Below are 21,017 nucleotides of genomic sequence, written 5' to 3'. Positions count from 1 at the left end.
TCTTAATATCATAAAGTCCCTCATGTGTCATGTGTAGACAGCCATTTTTGAATCAGGGCTCACTTTGTTACCTTTTTACAATTAAACCTCTTTTCTATATAAATTACCCAGTCTCAGGTATGTCTTTATAGCAATGTGAAAACAGACTAATACAGGAAATTGGTACCGGGAGTGGGACATTGCTATAAAGATACTTGAAAATGTGGAAGCGACTTTGGAACTGGGTAACGGGCAGAGGTTGGAAGAGTTTGGAGGGCTCGGAAGAAGACAGGAAGATGAGGGAAAGTTTGGAGCTTCCTGGAGACTTGTTGAATGGTTTTAACCAAAATGCTGATAGTGATGTGGACAATTAAGTCCAGGCTAAGGTGGTCTCAGATGGAGATGAGGAACTTATTGGGAACTGGAGTTGCCAATAGATCAGGAGTTAACCAGAAGCTTGAGTTGAGTATGGACCTGGCATATGGATATACACATTGACATCTTATTCTAGTGTTCTGGCCCTCCCTGCCCTGACAGTGGTAGAAGCATCCATCAATGCCCATCCTGACATCAGCATAAAGGACAGGTTGGAGAGATTGTAGATAAAGGCAGAGAGGCTATTATAATGCTTCTCACCTGGAGTTCCCCAGATGGAAGACAAGGAGGCCCTGGAACAAAGGAATGGCATTCGGAACAAAGTAATGTTGGCAAATAAGAAATGTAGCAGTGGTCCAATCCACAGGAGATGCCAGGCAATTGCTTATGGCATGAGATAGGGTCATAAGGAAGAGCAGGCCGGACGCGGTGGCTCAAGCCTGTAATCCCAGCACTTTGGGAGGCCAAGACGGGTGGATCACGAGGTCAGGAGATCGAGACCATCCCGGCTAACACGGTGAAACCCCGTCTTTACTAAAAAATACAAAAAACTAGCCGGGCAAGGTGGCGGGCGTCTGTAGTCCCAGCTACTTGGGAGGTTGAGGCAGGAGAATGGAGTAAACCCGGGAGGCGGAGCTTGCAGTGAGCTGAGATCCGGCCACTGCACTCCAGCCTGGGCGACAGAGCGAGACTCCGTCTCAAAAAAAAAAAAAAAAAAAGCAAGAGCAAAGACCTGAAAAACTTTCTTCTTCCCTTCCCTAGGCATCCATGATCCCATCTCATCTACATCCCACAGATCCTCCATTTTCTCTAGGTATGAAACTTATTTCCAAGCTAGACTGAAAGCTGGAGGAAGATGGATGGGACACATGTCTGCTTCATTTTCTATTACCCCAGCATGTAGGTGCAGCACCCAGCCCCTAGTTATTTATCAGTATAAGTCTTGATGGTCACCTCCCCAGCCTCCCACCTCAGAAGTAGGCTCCACATGTCTCCCTTTCAGAAACAAGGTCACTTAAGACTCCAAAAACCCTCCTTCCCTTGGGCTCCACACAATCAGTGTACATCTTTCCTCATCTACTATGCGCTCTGAAAGTCGTGTTCACCTCCAAACAGTACATCTTTAAAATGGGTCACCTCTCCTCACAATCTACTTCAAAATTTCCAACAAGTTTTCTTCTTTTCATTCTGCCTCCCGCCAGCCTATCCTATTCCCTTCTCTCCCCCCACAAAATCTAGCTCTTCTTCAAATACATTTAAACATTTTCGCTAGGACATCTATCTATTTCTTAGTAAACATTGAAGAGAGTTTCTTTCTTTATTCAAGTATGGAGCACTGCTCAATATCCTTTTGGTCTTCATATGCCTTCTTTCAAGGCCTTTCTGAAATGTTTTTCCATACCTGAAAGCCAGTGGGGTTTTACACAGGGACTGCATGGCTAATTCCAAGGCAGAGTGAGATCGTTATCTATTAACATTTGATAACTCAAGTTTATCACCCTGATCGATGAATAAGTTATCATTTGCCTATGGGTCCCATTCTTGAGTGGTCATGGAGAGCTCTGTAGCTCATCCTCTTTACACTCATAATTTGCACAAATTTCACCTAAAAGTATTTACTTAACCACTTTAATTCAATTTGTCTCTACCTAAGACATTTAATTCAACAAATATTTATTAAGCTTCTCTATAAAAGGGACTCTGGCAACTTTCAGACCTGCACTGCAGCACCAGCTCTCTGCTGGCCCACCCCCTGCAGACTTTGGGCTTGCCTGTCTTCATAATCATGTGAGTCAATTCCTTTATATATATATATATATATGCACACACAAGCAAATCTTATTGTTTCTGTGTCTCTGGAGAATTCTGACTAATACACCCCCATTCACCATCCAGGCTTTTGAGGAGAAAGATACCAATCTTCGAAGGAGAGGACACTCTGGATAGAGCCAGGAGTTTGTTGCAGAGTCTGAGAAAAGTTCCCTCTGGAGAAGGGATGGAAGGATAGTCTGGGGGGTTGATTTAGGACGGGGTGTATGACATGGGGAAAAGAAATCCCTGGGGGAGCTAAGTGAGGGAAGTGGACCTCTTATGATAGTTTCTCAGAGCAATCTAAGAAATCACGTAGGCCTCTGAGAAGGCATCAAGAATCAATGCAATTTGATTAATTGATTTAAAATACGTTGAACTTTTCAGCCTCCATTGTGTATTTTTGGTGCATTACTCTGTGCAGTTATTTCATCCGAGACCAGAAGGGGCTAGAAGATTGCCTGCTCCACATTCAAACCCTCCTTATCATATTGGTGCTGACATGACACAAGGATATGCAGTCTTTACCCGGTCCTAATTGCTCACAGAATGAAGCCAGTCCGCCTCCCTTCACTCACAGGGCCCACACAGGTATGCCCTGGTTTATGTAATGAATGGGCTGCTACAAATAGGTGTGACGCGTGCCTTTGTGAATCACTTTATATTTTGAAGACACACTAGAGGAGCTGGCTATTTCAAAGAAACTTTACAAGTGCCTCATTTCTTAATGTCACAAGTATTTCTGATTTAAAATCATAAACTCTTTCTAATGTATTAGCTTATGAAGTCTCATGTTTTGCCTAAGAAGTTTAATTAAAGCAAGATAAAACTATGCTTAATAGCATTCAGTTGCCTGAAAGAGCTATTGCAGAAATGCCTAATATATTACCAGAAAGTAGCTTAATGTCTCAAATAAATGTCAAGTTGTCCAAATCAAACTGATAGGCAGCTTAATGAGGGATAAATGTCGCAACTATCCATATTTTTCCACATTTTTTTAGAAAGAAAACATTCACACAATGAAGGGAATCAGAATCTGTTTTTATATCCCTAGAGTTATAAACATTTGTATCAAAATATTTACAATTATAGTATATGAAATAATCTATTAACGAAGAAGCCCAATACAGTACTGGAACAATCCACCAAAGTAATGCAAATTACATGAGACATAAATGTCACAGAACAATAAGTAAAAGATAAGGGATACATGGTTTACACCAGTCATAGTTCAACTTCTTAACAAAATGTGAGTATTTCCTTTGGATATGTCTGATATGTAAGTATGCTTCTGCACTAAGACAGCCTTCTGTAACCATGTGATAATTAAATCATAATAACAAAGTTCATCTTCCCACAGTTTTTGCTGGCCAATCTCTCTAACCCCAGCTCAGGTAATTTGGTGGCTTGCCCTCAACATTTCCTTAACCAGAATAAACATAGAGAAATAGAATTAGTAATAATCCTTTTACATAAATACCAGAAATCATGGCATAACAAAACCCCAAAAATGAAAGGTATAAAAGAAGTGGATGAGGCGAAAGCTAGTAAAGAAAAGTAGGCAAGATGTCTCAGATTCTCCCTGGGGTAGACCTTCTCAGGGCGATAAACAAAAAGTCTTCCCAAAAAACCCCTTTAGACAGAATCTGAGATGGCTTAAAATAGCTGCTCCAGGGCAGAGCAATGCCTGCTTAACCAGGAATAACATACTACTTCTAAGTCCTATATAGAGGTGCTTCTTTTTTTATTTTAAAGAAAAGATCCGCCCATCACCTATATTTTTATTTATCTCATGGGATTTTCTTATTTTCCTGGGAATGCAGGCACTCTGTTCTTATCATGGCTGAAATATAGTATGCTTAATACTTCACAATTATATAGCACCTTTCACCCAAGGGCCTGTTGTTTGGTTTTGGTTTACGTGTGTTTTAATCAGCTTCCAGAATTGCCGTGCCTCACCTGTGAAGTGCGATAGGCAGGGTCTCTAAAAGATGATCACTCCAGCTGGTGTCTAAGCCAGAGCTACCACTAAGCCTAGGAGCCCTGATCCTCAATATTGATCATTAGACAAAACTTCTTCAAAACAGTTAAAGGAAGAGTAATAGGATTGTGCTACAAGCAGCCACGTCCATCTCTTTCCTGTTGTATACTTAAAAGAAACATTGACTGCATTGAGGGGAATCCTAAAAATATAACCCTAATATGGCACTGTTGCAAGACTGCCCCTTGGATCCCATAGTTTGTGTGGTACTTTCATCACCGAATTGTTCACTAGTGACTTTAGAGGAACTCCAGAAGAGCTGCCTTGGCTTTAAGCGAGAGGCCTAGCAAAGACCATGGCTTGAGGTCTCCATGAAGGACAGCCATGTGTGAGGTCTGGACTGGGCTCTGAGCATCCCCCAGGTTTTCCATTGTGAAAAGCTCTCCTTCTTGGTTTAGCTAACCCACCAACGTGACCTTACAAACTCTCTCTCCTCCTCCCATTTTGTCACTGAATTCCACAAAGCTAAGTATCAGTTCCAAAGAGGGACAATGGCTCGCAGGCCAAAGCCCCCCAGGAGGCACTTCAGACTGGAATGTGATGTTCTGCTTTGGGTCAGAAGGGCAGGATGGCTTCCAGGCTTATCGTATTCATCACAAAGACAATATCTCTCTTGCCAGAACTTGTACCGCTATTTTAACTCGGTGCAGTAGGTCTGTGGACCTCAGTGCATGACCCAGAATTCACCTCGGAAGTGGGGCTGGTGTTGTGGCAGCTGATGGGGCCCCAGACAGTGTGTGTTACTGAGAACAGCTGGAGGTCAAGTCTGGTGGCTGCAGGGAGGCTCTCTGGCCCCCATCAAGGGAGCATCAAAGTACTAGCCAACTACTTTCTCCCCAGGGCAGGGGCTTGGCAGCAGACAATCTCCTCAGTAATGGTTTGGGATTTGACCTCCCCCCTTTTCTTCCCCCTCCCCCCTCCCCTATCTTGGTTTTTCCTGTACAGCAACCTCCACTTCCCTCCCAGATTCAACGGCTTCCTCCTCCCCACCCCCGAGATCCCCATGAACTCGTCCGGCCTTATTTCTTTCTCAGGACCAAATAGAGAATGCCGATGATGAAGCTGAAGCAGAAGCAGATCCAGGCCAGGATATAGGAATAGCCGTGGTGATCCTGCGACCCCTGGTAGGTTTCATAGCCATTTGCATAACGATTAGTGTAGATGGACACCCCCACCAGCACGCACAGCCCTGCAGGGAAAAAGGAGATGTGTCAGTGTGTTTTCTTACATTAAAATCGAGAAAAAGTATTTCTGATTTTAAGAAGATCCTATTTCCCTCATTAGCAATAGGAAAATGAACTCTGGCTGTTTGTCCCTAAACAGGAGTTCTGACGGATGTCCCCTGGGCCAAGCTCGATGGTATGTTGATAAATTAGAGGTGTCTGGGCTCTCATATCTGTGCTGGTTTGTGTGCCCATAGTGTAATGTAAAACACAGAACCTCATGCCTACCACCCAGCTGTTTTGTCTGGCCCTTGTGGGTCTAGGAAAGCTAATCAAGGATGAAAAAGAGCACGTCCTTCCACCAACCCGAGTATATTGGGAAAGAACAACAATTAAATAAGAATCACAATCACTGTGTGCATTGTGGCAGTGGTTTCATCTTTCTGAGAACTCCTACCTTTCTGCCTTCTTCAAGTGTCTTGCATACACGTGCTATTGACAGATAATGCGCTGCCACTTGGTAGCTACCCAGGAGCACTGGTTTTGAACAATGAAGAAGATGAGGGTTCTTAACCCAAGCAGCAATTCAAGGTTTTCCATGAGAGAACAAATACCCAGAGGGGAAAATTGCACAAGGAAGTTTCACTGAACCATGTGCTAATCTGTCCAAGTTGCCAGAAGCACCCATGGTAAGATGGACTTAACAATGTAAACTGGACTCAACCCATGAGATACTCACAGCACACCAGCATGGTGGCCCCCGAGAGGAAGAACCGGTTTCCCTTCTCCATGGTGAAGAGCTGGAACACGAAGACCAGGAGAGAGATGGCAGAGAAGATGATAGAGAGAATCATGAAGGCCTGCACTGTCTTCAGGGCATCTGTAGACACAGGGCGAGGAGAACAAGGGCATGGGGTCACTCCAGGGGCTGAACATTCCCTGACCACACCTATTGTCAGCACTGGGTCAATATCTTTATATATACCTTCACTGGCGTATGACAGGGTCTCACTGCAGAAAGTGTTGCTACAGTTTTTCCAAAGACCTACTGATGCATTTCCCACATTGGAAACCATCCAGACCTGAAACCAGAAGGAAAGAAAATGTTGATTGAAAGCTGACCCTCTGATTTAAAAAGAAAATAACAAATCAGCTTGCATCGGGATCAAATATTAATGAAGACACTTTATCTAGCCATAACGATGGCTAAGCAGCCTATCTGTGGGTGGAAATAAGGTCCGATTAAAACTGAAGTCACAAAGGTCCCAAGAGAAGAGAGACAGAAGAATGTGAAACCCAGAAAGAAATCACCTAGCCCTCTTTGGGTTCCACGATCTTCATGACTTAAAATAAACGGAAGTGATTCAACCACAGTGGTTTAAAATTCTAAGGTTCTGAGAAACAGAAATCCAGGATGAGGAAGCTGGCTTAAGTGTGTGCAATTCATATACTCTAACAAGATTGTTTCTTTTAAGTCCCTGGTTGACCAGGAAAAAAAAGTGAAATGTCCAACTGGAAACAATTAAAAAACATAAGACCTACTGGGAAAATAACAATGAATCTGGTAGTTAATAAGCCCCTTTCATCTAAACAGAAGGATCAAACTTGACTGTCACAACATGCAAAGTAATTTGATAGTAAAATACTACAGCAAGTGCTTTCCTGTAGGGGCTACTAAAAGCTGAAGGGTGACCTGAATGGATTTCCCCAGGCTCATGATGGTGCCACCATCCCTTCCTGCCTGGCCCAAGAAAAGGAATCATCCTTCTAGAATAGAAAATAAGTGCAGGGTTCTGTCTGCACACACACAAATGCACACACTGGAAAGGTGGGGCCAGGCACATGCAATCACCTGCGCCAATCCCTGCTCTTCATTCAATAAACAGCTGTGTGCCGAACCTTATATTAGGGGCTGGTAATTCACAGACACGCAGCACTTTGGAGCTCATTAATACACTTTGAAGAGGCTTATCAGATTTATCCGGATAGATATAAGAGTTGACATATAGAATGGCTAAATTACAAAATGAGGAGGTTGCATGGGTGGGGGTTGTCTTATCGCAGTTATTCTTAAATTAGCCTTGCTTATGATCACCCCCACCAATGTTTGCAAAGCTCTTCTAACTGAACTTTAAAACTCATTTATACTTTAACTGTGATAGGGACCTAAACAGATTCTGAAACCATGGTTTGCCGGCCTAGTGATTGGTGGCCTTGGTTTTTAAGTCCAAGGAGCTGGCTTGTTTTTTCTGAGAAAAGCACAAGTAAAAGCAAATTGGGCGCTATAAGCCACCACTAGAGGTCAGAGTAGCCCAGGGTTCAGAGAGAAAAAAACTACCTCCACTTTTTTTTTTTTTTCTTGTTTTGTCTGAGTTAGTTAATTAAGTGGCACTGGGTTAATCTTGCAAAACTCCACTTTCACAGGCTACTCTTTGCTCAAAATTTGAATTCGCCAGTCTGGCAGTCAGAGCCTGTCATCCTCTCCTTCCCATCTATCCTTCTAATCAAGCTTCTCAGAAGGGGAAGTCCGGCTCCAGCCACTTAGGTGTGTGTCCTCCTTATCCTCTGACCAAAGCTTGTCCTTCCTACATGTGCTCCTTTGCTAGCACTCCCACCTGAATGCATCCCTATGATCCTTCCACCTTCCCTCTTTCGCTAAGAGAAACCTCAGTCATCTACCAGCCCTCCAGGTTCACCTCAAGCTCCACTCACACCTGCTGCTGGGAAGGCTCTTCTAGAGACCGAAGAAGCCACACTAGATCCTCCAGCCCTTAACCACCTACAGCTCTGGCAGGATCACTCCTGTGGCCATTCACCTTTATCCTCTTGTTATTTAATTGTTTGAAGGGCAAGCGTGTGTTTATTTTGTTTCCCACAACTGAGCTGTAAGTTCACGAAGGGCAAGGGCTGTGGCTTAAACTTCTTTTGTGCACTTGATGTAAATATTTGAATGATTTCTCAATGAGTGAATAAACAAAAGAATATTACTCACATTGGCAATGGTGCAAACGAATAGCATAATAACAGTGGCGATGTGGACCACAAATATACCAGCCAGCAATACCAACATCTTGGCTTTCGGTTTTTTTGGTAACTCGTGAACAAAGACTTCTGAAAAGAAAAAGAAAGGGACAAAAACGGTTACTGTCGGATTCGATAAGACGACTCAGTTTTCCCACACATGTGGGCTATCTGCTAACCTGGGGAAGAGCTGCTCTAAAAACCATCACAATCGAATCATAAACTCCTGAAAACACCCCTGTAACCTAGTTCTGATTTGCCTAAGTGCCTATTCATCCAATTATACATACCTACATGGAAACATAATTCGGTTTCTTCTTAGGTATTTACATACTCATTTCTCTAATACATTCTATTTCAAATAAGGAACAAGAACATTTTATGATAACTGTTACTATTTTATTTTGTTTGTGTTTTAGAGGTTACAAGTGGGACTTTGATTTTCAAAGAAGTAGACCTTTATCATTTCCAGGTCTCTGTGCAACAATGTCATATAAATGTCCATTTTCCACTAGGAAAATGTCCATGCTTTCATCGAATTGTTCACCCAGCACTTTTAATAGAAGCGAATGCCTTCTGAAGAATAGCAGCTATTACTCAATGCCCATATACTGAATAGGCTACTAATTTGATCCCAGATGCGATATAAAATGTGAAAGACACAATTCTATTATTATAATGCTGTTTGGTTTTCAATAATTATAACAACCTAATTACAGTTTAATGGTCTGGTCACTCCCAACTGAGCATTTCAGACTAGTATTACTATACCTGAGCCTTTGGACTCTGTGTGCCTCATGGCAGAAAGCCTGCCATTGGTCTGGGCAGAGAGTCACATTTTCCACAGCTCAGCGTGATGGTTCTGAGGGCTTTAAAAGTATGCAACTTGAGATACCACCAAATGTGCCTTCTTGTACATGACATTTACACAAATTCCAATCCTTCAGGACTCAATACAGAAGATAGGCAAATGCATAAATCACAGGATGGGAGGATTGGGAACTAACATTGTTAAGAATGTACATGGATAAACAAAAGTTTTCAGCCATAATGGCAGCAGAGAAGAAGGGAGCCCATTGATCATAAAGCCTAGGAAATAAAGGAAGTGTGAAGGATACACATGGGGGAGGCTATTCTGATTTATGTCAGCTACAGAAGGAGGGCTTTGTCATGCCTAAGACTGTCACAAAGCAGTGCAGGCTCAGAGGGACATCAAAAGGAAAGGGCTTGAGGTTATTCACACCCTAGGCAGAATGTGTGGATGCCCTAACCAAGGGAGGAGATGACCAGGCGCGTCCTGCAATTGTTCCACTGCCCTCTCTCACTCCACCTAATTTAATTGATGCTTTGAATGTGCTTGAGCCACTTTCATGCCACACCAGGTATTTATTAGAGAACACTGATACTATAATTCCAACACTTCACATGCCTTTTATCTCCTCTCACTTTCCTCATCAGGCAACCAAAAATCTAGAATGATCTAATATACATCAGGGTGCCTTGCGCTCTGCAAGCAAGGAATGAGAGGCAGACACTGCTTCCACCATTCTCCCTGACCCTCTCCAGCAGCCCCTTCCCAATCTGGTCACTTCCTTCCAACCCAGGCTGTTTTTTTATGTGTCCAATTTAACTGCGCATGCAAAAATTATGACGTTTATCCTGCCTTTTCAGGGGAGAGGTTGGAGCTTTCATGTCTGCTATTAATAATCTCCCCACACATTCAAATTCATTTTTGCTTTTCTCGGGTTCTAGCACACCTCCACAATTTTCTGCTTGACTTAAATGCATAGCAAAAAGAGTTTTTTGAATCAGACAGAGGTTGAATTAGAATCGTATCCAGTTATTTGACTGCTTATCTTAGTTTCCTCATTTAGAAAGTGGAAGTCGCAATGTCAATTGCAAAGGGAAGTGTGAGGATGAATTCAGATTGTTTATGTAAAACACCTAGCGTCTGGCACATGGCAGCTACTAATAAGGGGGTTGCTTTAGCTGTGGTTATTATTATTACTATTATTCATAAGTGAAGCCGGGTAGCTGTTGCCAACTCAACCCAGTTACTCAATCGCTTGGGTGCCCCATGTTAAGTGCAAGTAATAAGATAATCTGCTGTGTAGTTCACGAGGCAGGGTGTATAAAATCCTTTCAGTCCTCTTAGAAATTGTCATTTGTCTAACCCTTGCCCCTTACGGGGGGGAGACCTTTAAGAGTACACCCTCGGGAAAGACCAGGAGACAGTTCACTTTCTCAGCCCAACTTCCTCATACCCCCCAAGATTCACACCTCACCAGATCCTGATCTCATTGCCCACTATGGGGAAAGGAACAGGTTGATTGCAGGGAATTACAAATATTACATAAGAATACTTATGTTTAATCCTCCTCAGGCTCTTCAAATGACTTTATTGCTCCTGTTGCTTCTAATTTACAAACATCCTCTTCTTAAAAGCGGGAAAGGCTGGAGGGGCCAATAACAGAATATAATCCACCAAGTGAAGCCACTTAAATGAGTCACAGAAAACATTCCCTCCCTGATAGGTTGTTGGGAATTCAGCGGCATTTTGTCTCCTTGGGTTGCTCTGTAACCCCTAAAGTCAGGTCTGATTTCCTCTGCCCAGCTCACACTCTCTGTCTCAATGACCCCTCCCACAGCACCTCTACCTGGACCCCACGCGTCACAGCCCTGGTGATGTGTGTGAGTTCCTGGCCCCTGAATCCAGCTGACCATAAGCCCTGCCCATTGCAGGCTGGAAGAATGGATGTGAGAATCAAGCAAAAGAGCAACTCTCTTTCATCTTGGATTTTTGTGGTTGTGCCCTCCCTGTCTTTTCACCACGGAAAGAAGCAAAATGTCTGGAGTTAGCAAGTGGTCTTCTTGTGCGAAACACACAGTTCTCTCTGCTTTTATCTGCTATATCCAGCCAGAAGGAGGGGCTGTTTAGCTTGAGCTACAACTTCTCCATCTTTTCACTGGCCCATTATTTGTCAGGTTTTACGAATATCATTCACTGTCAGTTTAGAGGGGCTTCCATTATTTTCAATGGCCTTCCCCCAACACGGGTGAAAACAGAATGAATTATCTTCTTGAGTTTCTGGGCTGAATCATCCCTAGTTACCCAGTCTCTATACTGAGCTAGATACCTCCTGCCCCCAGGGGAACCCTCAGTCTGGGAGGGGGTGATCATTGAGGTCTTTATGAAAAAGCCATTAGTGGTACCTAATGGGTAAATGTCTGTGCATTTATCAAACAGCAGAGTAGAATAACAGAAGAACCCTTGCTCCCGAAACTTCCACCCACCCATTACTTGCAGGGTAGCTTGTGGGGAGATTCATTCCCTGCCCCACTGTGAATCTTGCTTCATACAAAGGCACTGAAAAAAAATACCATGTATGAGAATTTATACATTGGAAGTATTGGTGGCTACTACTTATTTCTTAGCAGTGTGTTTCACTAAAACAATAGTAGACTTCTCCCTCACCCCTCTCCAAAATGTTATGGGTGGCACTCTCCAGTGGAAAGCATACCCCAGTCCTAGTGAGGCTGAGCGAACCAAGATGCAGAGAATCACAGCATTGCAATTCTGAATACTTTGAAGCAAGACCTGCTTTTTGCAGAGCATTTGGTGCACTGGGCAGTCCCAAAGTTGTAGGGGAATGGTCATAACAGCGTTCATTTGTGGTGCTTAGACTCCCAGGCCCAGGCCAGCAGAGCTTATCAATTCATTGCATTTTTAAAGAACAGGCCATCCACTGACTTCTCTGTGGATGCCAGGAACACATTTCTGTACCCACCGCTATGAGAGGAGGATGATCTCTTTCTTAAGCCTCACCTACCTAACATACGTGGCACAGGGGCAGTCAGGGGCTGGGTGGGAAACTGAGGAAGGTATAGGAGCCATGTATGTTGACTCTGGAGAGAAGTATTGTTAACAGAAATGGAGATCAGCACCTCAGCGCCACACACGGGTCTCTGATATCCCTTTTCTGTTTTTTCTGCCCTAATGGACAGGCTTGCGGTTCCCTACCTCCGACCACCATCTTTTGTTTCTGACCACTGTTCTTCCTTTTCTTCCCGCATTGCCCAGACCACACTACAGCAGAGGTGTCTTTGTGCTCCTAGCTCTAATGCAAACCTCACAAACACTGACCATTCAGTATTTAGATAAAGGTCTTAGCTAACAGAATAGCTAATATAGTTATAGTTAGTAGAAATAACCCTGAGGGAGTTCAAGACCATCCTGGCTAACATGGTGAAACCTAATCTCTACTAAAAATACAAGACATTAGCCAGTCATTGTGGCACACGCCTGTAGTCCCAGCTACTGGGGAGGCTGAGGCAGGAAAATCGCTTGAACCAGGGAGGCGGAGGTTACAAGGAGCTGAGATCGCTCCATTGCACTCCAGCCTGGGCAACAGAGCAAGACTCCATCTCAAAATAAAATAAAATAAAATAGAACCCTGAAGATTAAAATTGCTCGTGGCTATAGCTCCAAAGGGCTAACTAATATGAGACATGAGAGAAGGGAAAGAGGGATAACCAAACCTTTCAAGTTATCTCCATCCATTTAAATCATTATTGGCTTCTTGCCTCCCTCTTACACCACACACACACACACACACACACAAATGAAACAATCAAAGGAACACAACCCTGAGACTGCCATACATTGCTTTGTTGCCTTTGTTCAGACAGCCTAACACTTTTAGGGTTATCTGACCAGTAAGAAATTACTCAGGCCCGCATGGGAGCCTTTCCTTTTCTGGTGGGTAACTAAATCTGTAGAGACTATGAGAATAATTGACTTCTAAGAAACAGAAGGGAAGTTTAGAGGTGCATAATTTGGCTCCGTGACTGCTAAGCTAGGAGTCAGATAACTTCCTCCTGTCCAGAAGTCTGTGTGCTTATTGAACTGCCATGGGGCCTGGAGGCAGCAGCAATTCTTTAAGCGTGGCCTAAAACACAATAACTGGGAGCAATACAATAGAATGGAGCAACCAAAAACCCACTTCTTCAGTGAAGGAAGTGGTCAGAATCCTGGGGCTTGAGTCACTGAAGAATTAGCCTTAGCCGAGGGGTGGGAGGGAGCATGCTCAGAAATCAGGGACTGAAGACAATGCGAACACTGGGGGAGGCCCTCGGGGCTCAAATTTCCATGATTCATTAGAGAATGGGTAAGATTCTCCCAGATGAAAGGCATCATGGAGGCCTTCTCTACAAGAGGGCAGAGAGAGCTTTCTGAGAAGCAGGGTATGGATCTGGCTGCATTTCCTTGGCAGCTTAAGAAAGACTAGGTTTTTTTCTGGGGAGAAGAGAGCAGTAATGACCGCTGCCAAATGTCCTGTCTTCCCTTCCCCTCATTCCACTTTTGTTGCCCAAAACCTCACAGTCCTACCCTGAGTTTCTACCTCCATTACTTATCTCACATCCTTCCTTATGTTCCATTCCCATTGCCACTGTCCATTTCAGGTCCTAGCCTGACCGTGGCATCAGCCTCACCCATGACCCTGTCTCTGAACGCCTCCCCTCTAACATATCTTCTACCCTGCTACTGGGTTATGTGACCATGGTACTCCCCTGCTCAAGAACCTCCAAACTCCCACCACTAACCACCACCAAACACCAGGAAAGAGGCTCCAAGCACCTCAAGCTAGTCCTTGCAATCCCAGGCCTCGGATTTCCAAAAATAAAAGCCCTGCTTTGTATTCTTCTTTCAGTGACAGTCTATCAAATTCTTTTCAACCAAGCTAAAATCCTACCTCTTCCAAAATGCCTTCCCAGAGCCATAGGTTAGGAGTAGGTTTCTTTTCTCTCTTATTTTATTGCCCTCACATAGCTTTTCATTAAAACCACTAATGATAGCCCTAAGATTTTAAGTCCCTGAAGGGAGAGTCTTGCCTATGACAGGTACCAAGTAAATATCTGTTCAATGAACAAATAAATGAATTAAGGATGGCCATAATTTCTTCCCTATGGAAAAATAATCAATGTCAAAATGACTGAAGACTTCATAATAACCACAGAATTCTAGAGGGAAAATATTTCCTTTTTTTTTTTTAACATTCATAGACTTTAGTCCTTTATTATTTTTCAGAAATGTTTTAATACTTTACTACAACTATGTATTGAGCATCTTATTGTATGCAAACTTTATTATATATTTCTACATAAATACCTATGTGAATATGTGACTGCTTCCTGAGTGCATTTGAATACACAAGGGTATATATGTGTGTGTTGCCTTTTGTTCAAAAGGAAATAAGTGAATTCAAAGAGAATGTCTTAAATTTCTAAACACTAGTTTGCAGATTTAACCTTTCTCTCTACTTCTTTGAATTATAGAATCTCAGGACTGAAGAGGGAGGTCTTTAAAATTCCTTTTCAGTTCAAGAAAGTCATCTACAGATCTAGACCAAAGAACTATCTAAATCATGCTTAACCTCCTCCAGTCATGGAGAGCTCGCTACCTACCAGGATCCCCTCCCCAATTGGAAAGATTTTTCTGACAATACATCCAAGTGTGTTCTTGGCAACGACCACCACCACTTTCAATTCTGCCGGTGACATTACCCTACTAGACTAATTCTTCCTCTTTCTAGCATGGTTGTCTTCACAGAAGAACTACCAGGTTATCAGAAGATTCACCAGAGGCCCTCACCTTAGATCTCAAAATCTCAGTCAAGTCATAACACAGCCCTGAGATTACTGCTAGACACTCCCTTTTTGTTGGCCAATGTTTTTCTGACAGTGAAATTCTGATCTCTTTCTGGATAACTGTAAACTTTGAAGAAAGCTTTCCTACAGCATCTGACCAAAGACATGGCCCTTCCTCCAAGGCATGAGGAGAGAGAGAGAGGCGTAGCCGCCGCTTCTGGTCAACTGACCCCCATGAGTCAGCCATCCCCACACCACCTTCCTCAGCGTGACACCTGAAACTCTGCAGCTGCCTCTCCTTTCTAAGGACACCGCGCAGGGTGGCACGAAAGCCTTTCTGTCCTCTGCGCACGTCAGGAGCATTTTGCTTTTGTTGGTTTGCTTTTGACGTGTTTGTTTCCCATGAAGGATCATTTGGTTGGCAAAATGGATGCTCATGTTAACACAAAAGCAGAAAAGGAAGCACTCCTTTCTGGGGGCAGCCAGTGAGGATGTGCCTGGAAGAGGAAAAGACTGGGATTAAAGGCAGGCTGAGTGGATGAGACCTTGGATGAGCCTCTCTGGCCATTGTTATTGTTGTTTTATATCAAGTGTACTTTTCCATTCTCAATATTGTTTTTATGCAGGAGTGGGAAAGCAGGGTATTAATTTCTCCGTGGGAAACATGCAGAGAAAAAGGATTCTCAAGGGCCGTTTCCTTCGGCCTCTGCATAGCTCATGTTTGGTGTGGAAGGAAGGAACTTCAGGTAGGACTTGATGTTGGAAAATACAGGGCAGATTTTATGACCAGGAGAAACATCGTCAATCAAGCAGCAAAAGTAATAGGAACCTACAGGCTGCAGGGAAAACAATTATTTTTTTCATCTCCCAAATGCAGGCTATCATAAATGGGGGTGATTATACAGCAAGTCGTGTTTGTCTGGTGCTGTGTAGACTAGCACAGAGTCTCACATAGTTAGGGGTGAGGAGCCAAGGGGTGGGTTGCGAGTGGGGCAAGCCCGCTATATGAGAGAGAACCTATTGGAGAACCAGATTCTTATAATAAATCTTCCTCCTACCAACTGCTGACTTTGGAAAAATCACATAACTTCTCTGGTCAGTGGCTCCTAGAGGCACAGAGTTCAAAGTAGCACAGAGCAGGGCTTCTCAGCTCCAATCCTGGTTCCACCACACCTGAACTGTGACCTGTAGACCTCAAAGGATTAACATGAGGGCTGAAGGCCTGTGCCAGGCACAGAGCAGGGGCCACACAGTTCCTGGTTGGTTGGTCTCTTCCTCTGTGTAAAGTGAGAGGCTCAGGCCAGCGAAATGGGCCTTATGCTTCCCTGGCAGAGCCTGAAGACCAACGATTATGCTAAAAGCAAACAAGCGGCACGAATATTGTTTTTGCAAATGCTCCCAAGGAGAATAACCTCGCTCTCTTATTTCCGCCTGTCCTCCTTTGTGTCCAAGGGAGGGGGTGGATTTGGGCAACAGCTGCAAAGACTGAGGCCAGACCTGGGCTGTGAAGTTGGGGCCCAGCCCACTCCCCCAGACTGCAGCTGGTTAAGGGATCGGGCGATGTTCCCTGGGCGAGGACGGAAGCGTGAGTTGCCTTCTGCTTTTGACAAAGGAGTGTTCTGGCAGCCAGAATGTCTTCAAGGGAGAAGCTGCCAAGATAATAACTAGGGGTTTGGGAAGAAAACCTAGGTGTGGTCCAGCCCCAGCGGCGCTTGGGCGGGACCAACAGTAGATGGCGGCAACATGCTTCAACCAGCAAAGCTGCAGCCTCCTGGAAGGTGGCAAGCTGGGAGGGGAGGCCCCTTGCCTAGAGACACCCCAGACCCATCAGGTGAGCTCAGGGCTTCATTTCAATTCGTTCTTTAGAGGTTGAGAGGCACTGAGGTCATTCAGTCCAACCCCTTGATGAGAAAGAAATGCACCTCCCCAAAGGAGAAATGGAATCGAAGAAGAACTGAAGCCATTTCGCACCTTCCAGGCAGGGCTCTTCCACCTGGCATGATTTTCTCTCTCCTGTCTCTTGGCTTAGGGTTTGGTGGAAGTTCTAGAACTTCTACCAGATCTACTGTTCTCTCTTTTCCTCCTACGTTCTCTGAGTTAATCAGAGAGTCAGCATACACCCCCCTAAAACTGTGTCAATTATAAAAACACATGGTCTTCAGACGCCACTGCCTCTCCCTTTGTTTTGCGGAGAAGGCCCACCCAGCAGAGCCAGCCTGCCTGGCCACCACAGGCCCGAACCAGATGCCCCTGCAAACTCCAAGCAAGCTTCTAACCCTCATCACAGGAATCCCCACCCCACCCAGACCTGGCTACTATCTTTCAGTAAAGGGAAGCTCCAGGTCTCAGCTTCAGAACCTTCTCTGAGATCAATGTGAACACACTGGCTTGCCCCAAGCTAGTTGTTTCAGGGTCGCAAAACTCTCTCCAACTCCCCTTCTCCAGCATCCTGGGGAAGGGTCTTTGAGTCTTTGAAACGAGAGGTCTAAGGATCAAGGACCCCATTTTGCTCTCAGCTCTGATCTGACCTGGAAGAGGAGAAACATTGAAGAGGTTCCAGCCTGGTGGGCACCCGTAGTGGAAACTCAAATGATACCAAAGAGGTGTCAACTATCCTGAAAAAAACAAGAGGAAACCAATGCAACAAAAGATTCTTCACAAGGGACAAAGAATAGAATTCTGACCGAAGGACTGTCCTGAAACATTGAGGGTAGGTGGTCCCCAAAAAAGAGCGGAAGGATGGGAGGGGAAACAGCCTCATCACTTCTCCCTTGCTCTTTCTCCATCCACTTAGCTCTTTGTCTATCCACTTTGTCTTTCTCTATCGACTTAGCTCTTTCTCCTGCTTTTAGGTCTTTCTGCCTGCCTCTTCCCTCAACACACAGCCTGGGAAATAGCATCCCACTTGCTCTCCCTCCCTCCCTCCTGTCTTAGTCGCACCTTCCTCTTCCTCCTCTCAAATTGTTCCTCACTGGCTCCTGTCCACACCTATACACCACACCCTCATGCTGCAGGGTCTCCCTCCTCAAGAAGAGGGTGGAGTTTGTTTGCCAGGGCCAGCTCAGTTTCTCCCTGAGCCTGATTCTGTTCCTGGTGAATGCTTTGCTGTTGTCAATGTCTTTGCAGACTCAGCCTGCCCTCCTCATCTGAGCTGGCACCCTTTACGTTTAATTACTCAAACCTCTTTCTTCTATTCCTAGTGCCGGGTGAATGCTCATGGCTGAGAGTAAGTCCGGGGAACACCATGCCTAAAGAATCTGTGAGTGGATGGGGCAGAGGAGGCTGCGTGGGTCCTCAAGGAACCTAAGAGATGAGAATCCTCTGAAAAATGCCCATTTCAATGCCACGCGTTGCCTTGTTTCACTTTTCTATCAATTTTTACAGATTAAACTAGCTGCTGGCGTCAGCCCAAGGGATTCCTCAAAACAGAAATGGTAGGATCTGAATTTTTTTGTTTTTCATTTCTTTTTTGGTGTTTTGTTTGTTTGTTTTGTTTTGTTTTGAGACAGGGTCTTGTTTTGTCACCCAGGCTGGAGTGCAATGGTACAATCATAGCTGACTGCAGCCTCAGAGCCCTGGGCTCAATCAATCGTCCTGCCTCAGCTTCCCAAGTAGCTGGGACTACCGGCATGCACCACCCCGCCCTGCTTTTTAAAATTCTTCTTTCAGAGACAGGTCTATGTTGCCCAGACTGGTCTCAAACTCCTGGGTTCAAGTGATCCTCCCACCTCAGTCTCCCACATAGCTCGATTACCACGCCTGGCTGAATCTTAGAATCTCAGAGCCATAAGGGGTCTGAAAGAACCAACAGGTTTGACTTCCAAAAGAAAGAAGACAAGGGCCTCGCCTGTGGTTACACGGCAGAGTCTAGATAACACCACTGCCCCTCTGTCTTCCTAGTCAGCTGTCTGACATCTGCTCCAGGATTCTTGCTGCGGTTTCAAGCTGTGCCGAAGGGGCTCTCTAGTTTAACTACCCTGTTTGAAGAAACAATTCATGAAACAGGCTCAGCAAATAGAAAAACTGTCACAGCCACATAAGGCCAAGGGCACCATTCAGCAGAGGAGTCCATCGTAGTTCCAGGGAAATGCCATCTCCACCACACAAAAGAAAACCTTGACCCAAACATTTTGTTAAAAAGGAAGAGACAGGAGCAGCAATCACCACAGGTGTTTGTGCTTTCACCGTTCTGCTTCAGTATCAGGGACTCTCCCAGGTAAATTGAAGGAAACGGTTTTACCCAGGCAGGACGCCAGGGACTGAAGTGTTGCAAAGAGTAGTCTCAGGATATGTGTATGTCAGGGCTGGGTGATGGAGATTCAAGTAAACCCCTAACTGGAACCATATTTGGGCTTCCTTGATTACTGAATAGCAAGTGCAGTCCAGAAATTCAAGATCACCTGGGCGGATCTGGGAAGAGTATTAGAAAAGGGAAGCCTATGGTGAGAAAATTCCTGTTCTACACTGGTTAAGATGTAGGAGCTCTTCTCAAGGGGTTGATACCCAGATTGCTGGCCAGCAATTACAAGGAGGCTACATTTGATGGGCAGCCTGTTTCCATAGTTACTATGATGGGTGGTGATAATGTATAGGCGTGGGCTACATGAACTATGGACCAAGTTATGGGACAATCCCCAAGTTATGGGACAATCCCCTAGCTAGAAGCCTGTGTCCTGGTATTGGATTGATCTAACCATGACCTAGTAGGTAGCAATACTGGGTGTGTCCCTCCAAGTATGTACATCTGAGAGTCCCAAATATGCCTGAGCTTTTGTGTTAGTCAGCTATGTACATACATGAGGGAAGTTAAAGAGGGAACCATATCCATGCATTTAGAAAATGAAAATACCTCCAAATCAAAAACCCCGTGAGTATGATTGACTAAGAGCATAATTCCAAGCTTCAAAAATGCTCCCTTCCCTTCTGAGCCGTAGGCAAAAAAAAAAAAAGAAGAAGAAGAAGAAGAAGAAGAAAAGATAATGCAATGTAGATCCATTAAGTTGTATTCATTAAATATTAAATAAGTGTTAAGTGTTTAGAGGATAAGGATCATTGGGTGGAGCAACAACGAAACCAGAATAGATATTTTCTGAGTTGTTTCAGGCCAGCAGAATCGGGAAGTTATAAGAAAGTTGATTTTGCTGGATTTAAGGAACTTTAATAAAATTAGAGCTGGCCTGCTAGGGGGAATGAGTGTGGAGATACACACTGAGGTTCTGAGCTCCCCGCATCTGGAAATTTTAAGATCTGTAGGATGGCCATCTGCTCAAGATGGTGTAACAATTAGATTTCTGCACACAGTAGGAGAATGAATGAGATCCAAGGTCCCTCCCAAATTTAGAATTCTGTGAACCAAACGAACGATGAAATGGAACTGACTTGCCTCCTGCCCTTTCCTGTGGCGATGGTTCAGTTATGTGCCCCACCAGGCTCCATAGAGTCTACAGAAAAGCAGTGTTGCCTCATCCACAAGTTTTCCTAGGTCTTCAACGTGTCTCTCTCCAGTAGCCCCTGTGGGTCTGGCACTACCTGAAATTCCTAGAGCCACCCAGAGCAAGCCAAGAGGGTCTGCATTCCTGGGCGGGGGGGGGGGTCTCCATGAAGCCCACTGACAAGGCTGGGAACTTGATGGGCCTAATCTGGTCTCTGGAGGAAGCAGGAAGCGCTGAGGAAGGTGTAGTGAGTCCTTTCCACAATCCACAGAAGGGGTGTCTTTCCTTTCCCCAGCGGTCTGCCCAGCAGTCCGCCCAGCAGTCCTGGGAGATAGCCAGATTCTAAGGATGTGATCTGCTCCGAGTTGGTTCTTGATGGCCTTTTGCCAACTCCCAAGACAGTTTAGTACCCACAAACAATGTAAAATGTGGGGGGCCCTCTGACCAGGGCGCCAGACAGGATGTCCTGCAGCCCCCGCCCCCGCCCCCGCCCCATTCTTCGGAGTCTGGGTGGAATTGGATCTGCCCCTGAGGGTGGGAGGGGTGGAG

The 21,017-nt window shown here is 44.7% G+C and overlaps 1 protein-coding gene across 3 annotated transcripts in view; it reads right to left on the bottom strand.

Moving 5' to 3' along the window:
• Positions 1–4,065: 4,065 nt before the first annotated feature.
• The window catches only part of EMP1 (epithelial membrane protein 1), a 19,392-nt gene continuing 2,440 nt past the window's right edge, over positions 4,066–21,017 (bottom strand). For 2 of the 3 annotated variants that reach the window (XM_011954091.1, XM_011954098.1), the window contains exons 2-5: positions 8,360–8,478; positions 6,353–6,449; positions 6,107–6,247; positions 4,066–5,393 (exon numbers count right to left, since the gene is read on the bottom strand). In XM_011954091.1, the coding sequence (XP_011809481.1) occupies positions 5,224–5,393; positions 6,107–6,247; positions 6,353–6,449; positions 8,360–8,437 (486 nt within the window). In that variant the 5' untranslated portion in view covers positions 8,438–8,478 and the 3' untranslated portion in view covers positions 4,066–5,223. Of the gene's footprint in view, positions 5,394–6,106; positions 6,248–6,352; positions 6,450–8,359; positions 8,479–14,962; positions 14,968–21,017 lie in introns of all 3 variants that reach the window. The other variant, XM_011954108.1, reaches the window with a different exon arrangement.

Source organism: Colobus angolensis, unplaced genomic scaffold (assembly GCF_000951035.1).
Source record: "Colobus angolensis palliatus isolate OR3802 unplaced genomic scaffold, Cang.pa_1.0 Scaffold11, whole genome shotgun sequence".
In the NCBI taxonomy this organism is placed as follows: domain Eukaryota; kingdom Metazoa; phylum Chordata; class Mammalia; order Primates; family Cercopithecidae; genus Colobus; species Colobus angolensis.
The sequence above is the reverse complement of the archived record's forward strand: the minus strand, read 5'-3'. Positions and strand labels throughout refer to the sequence as shown.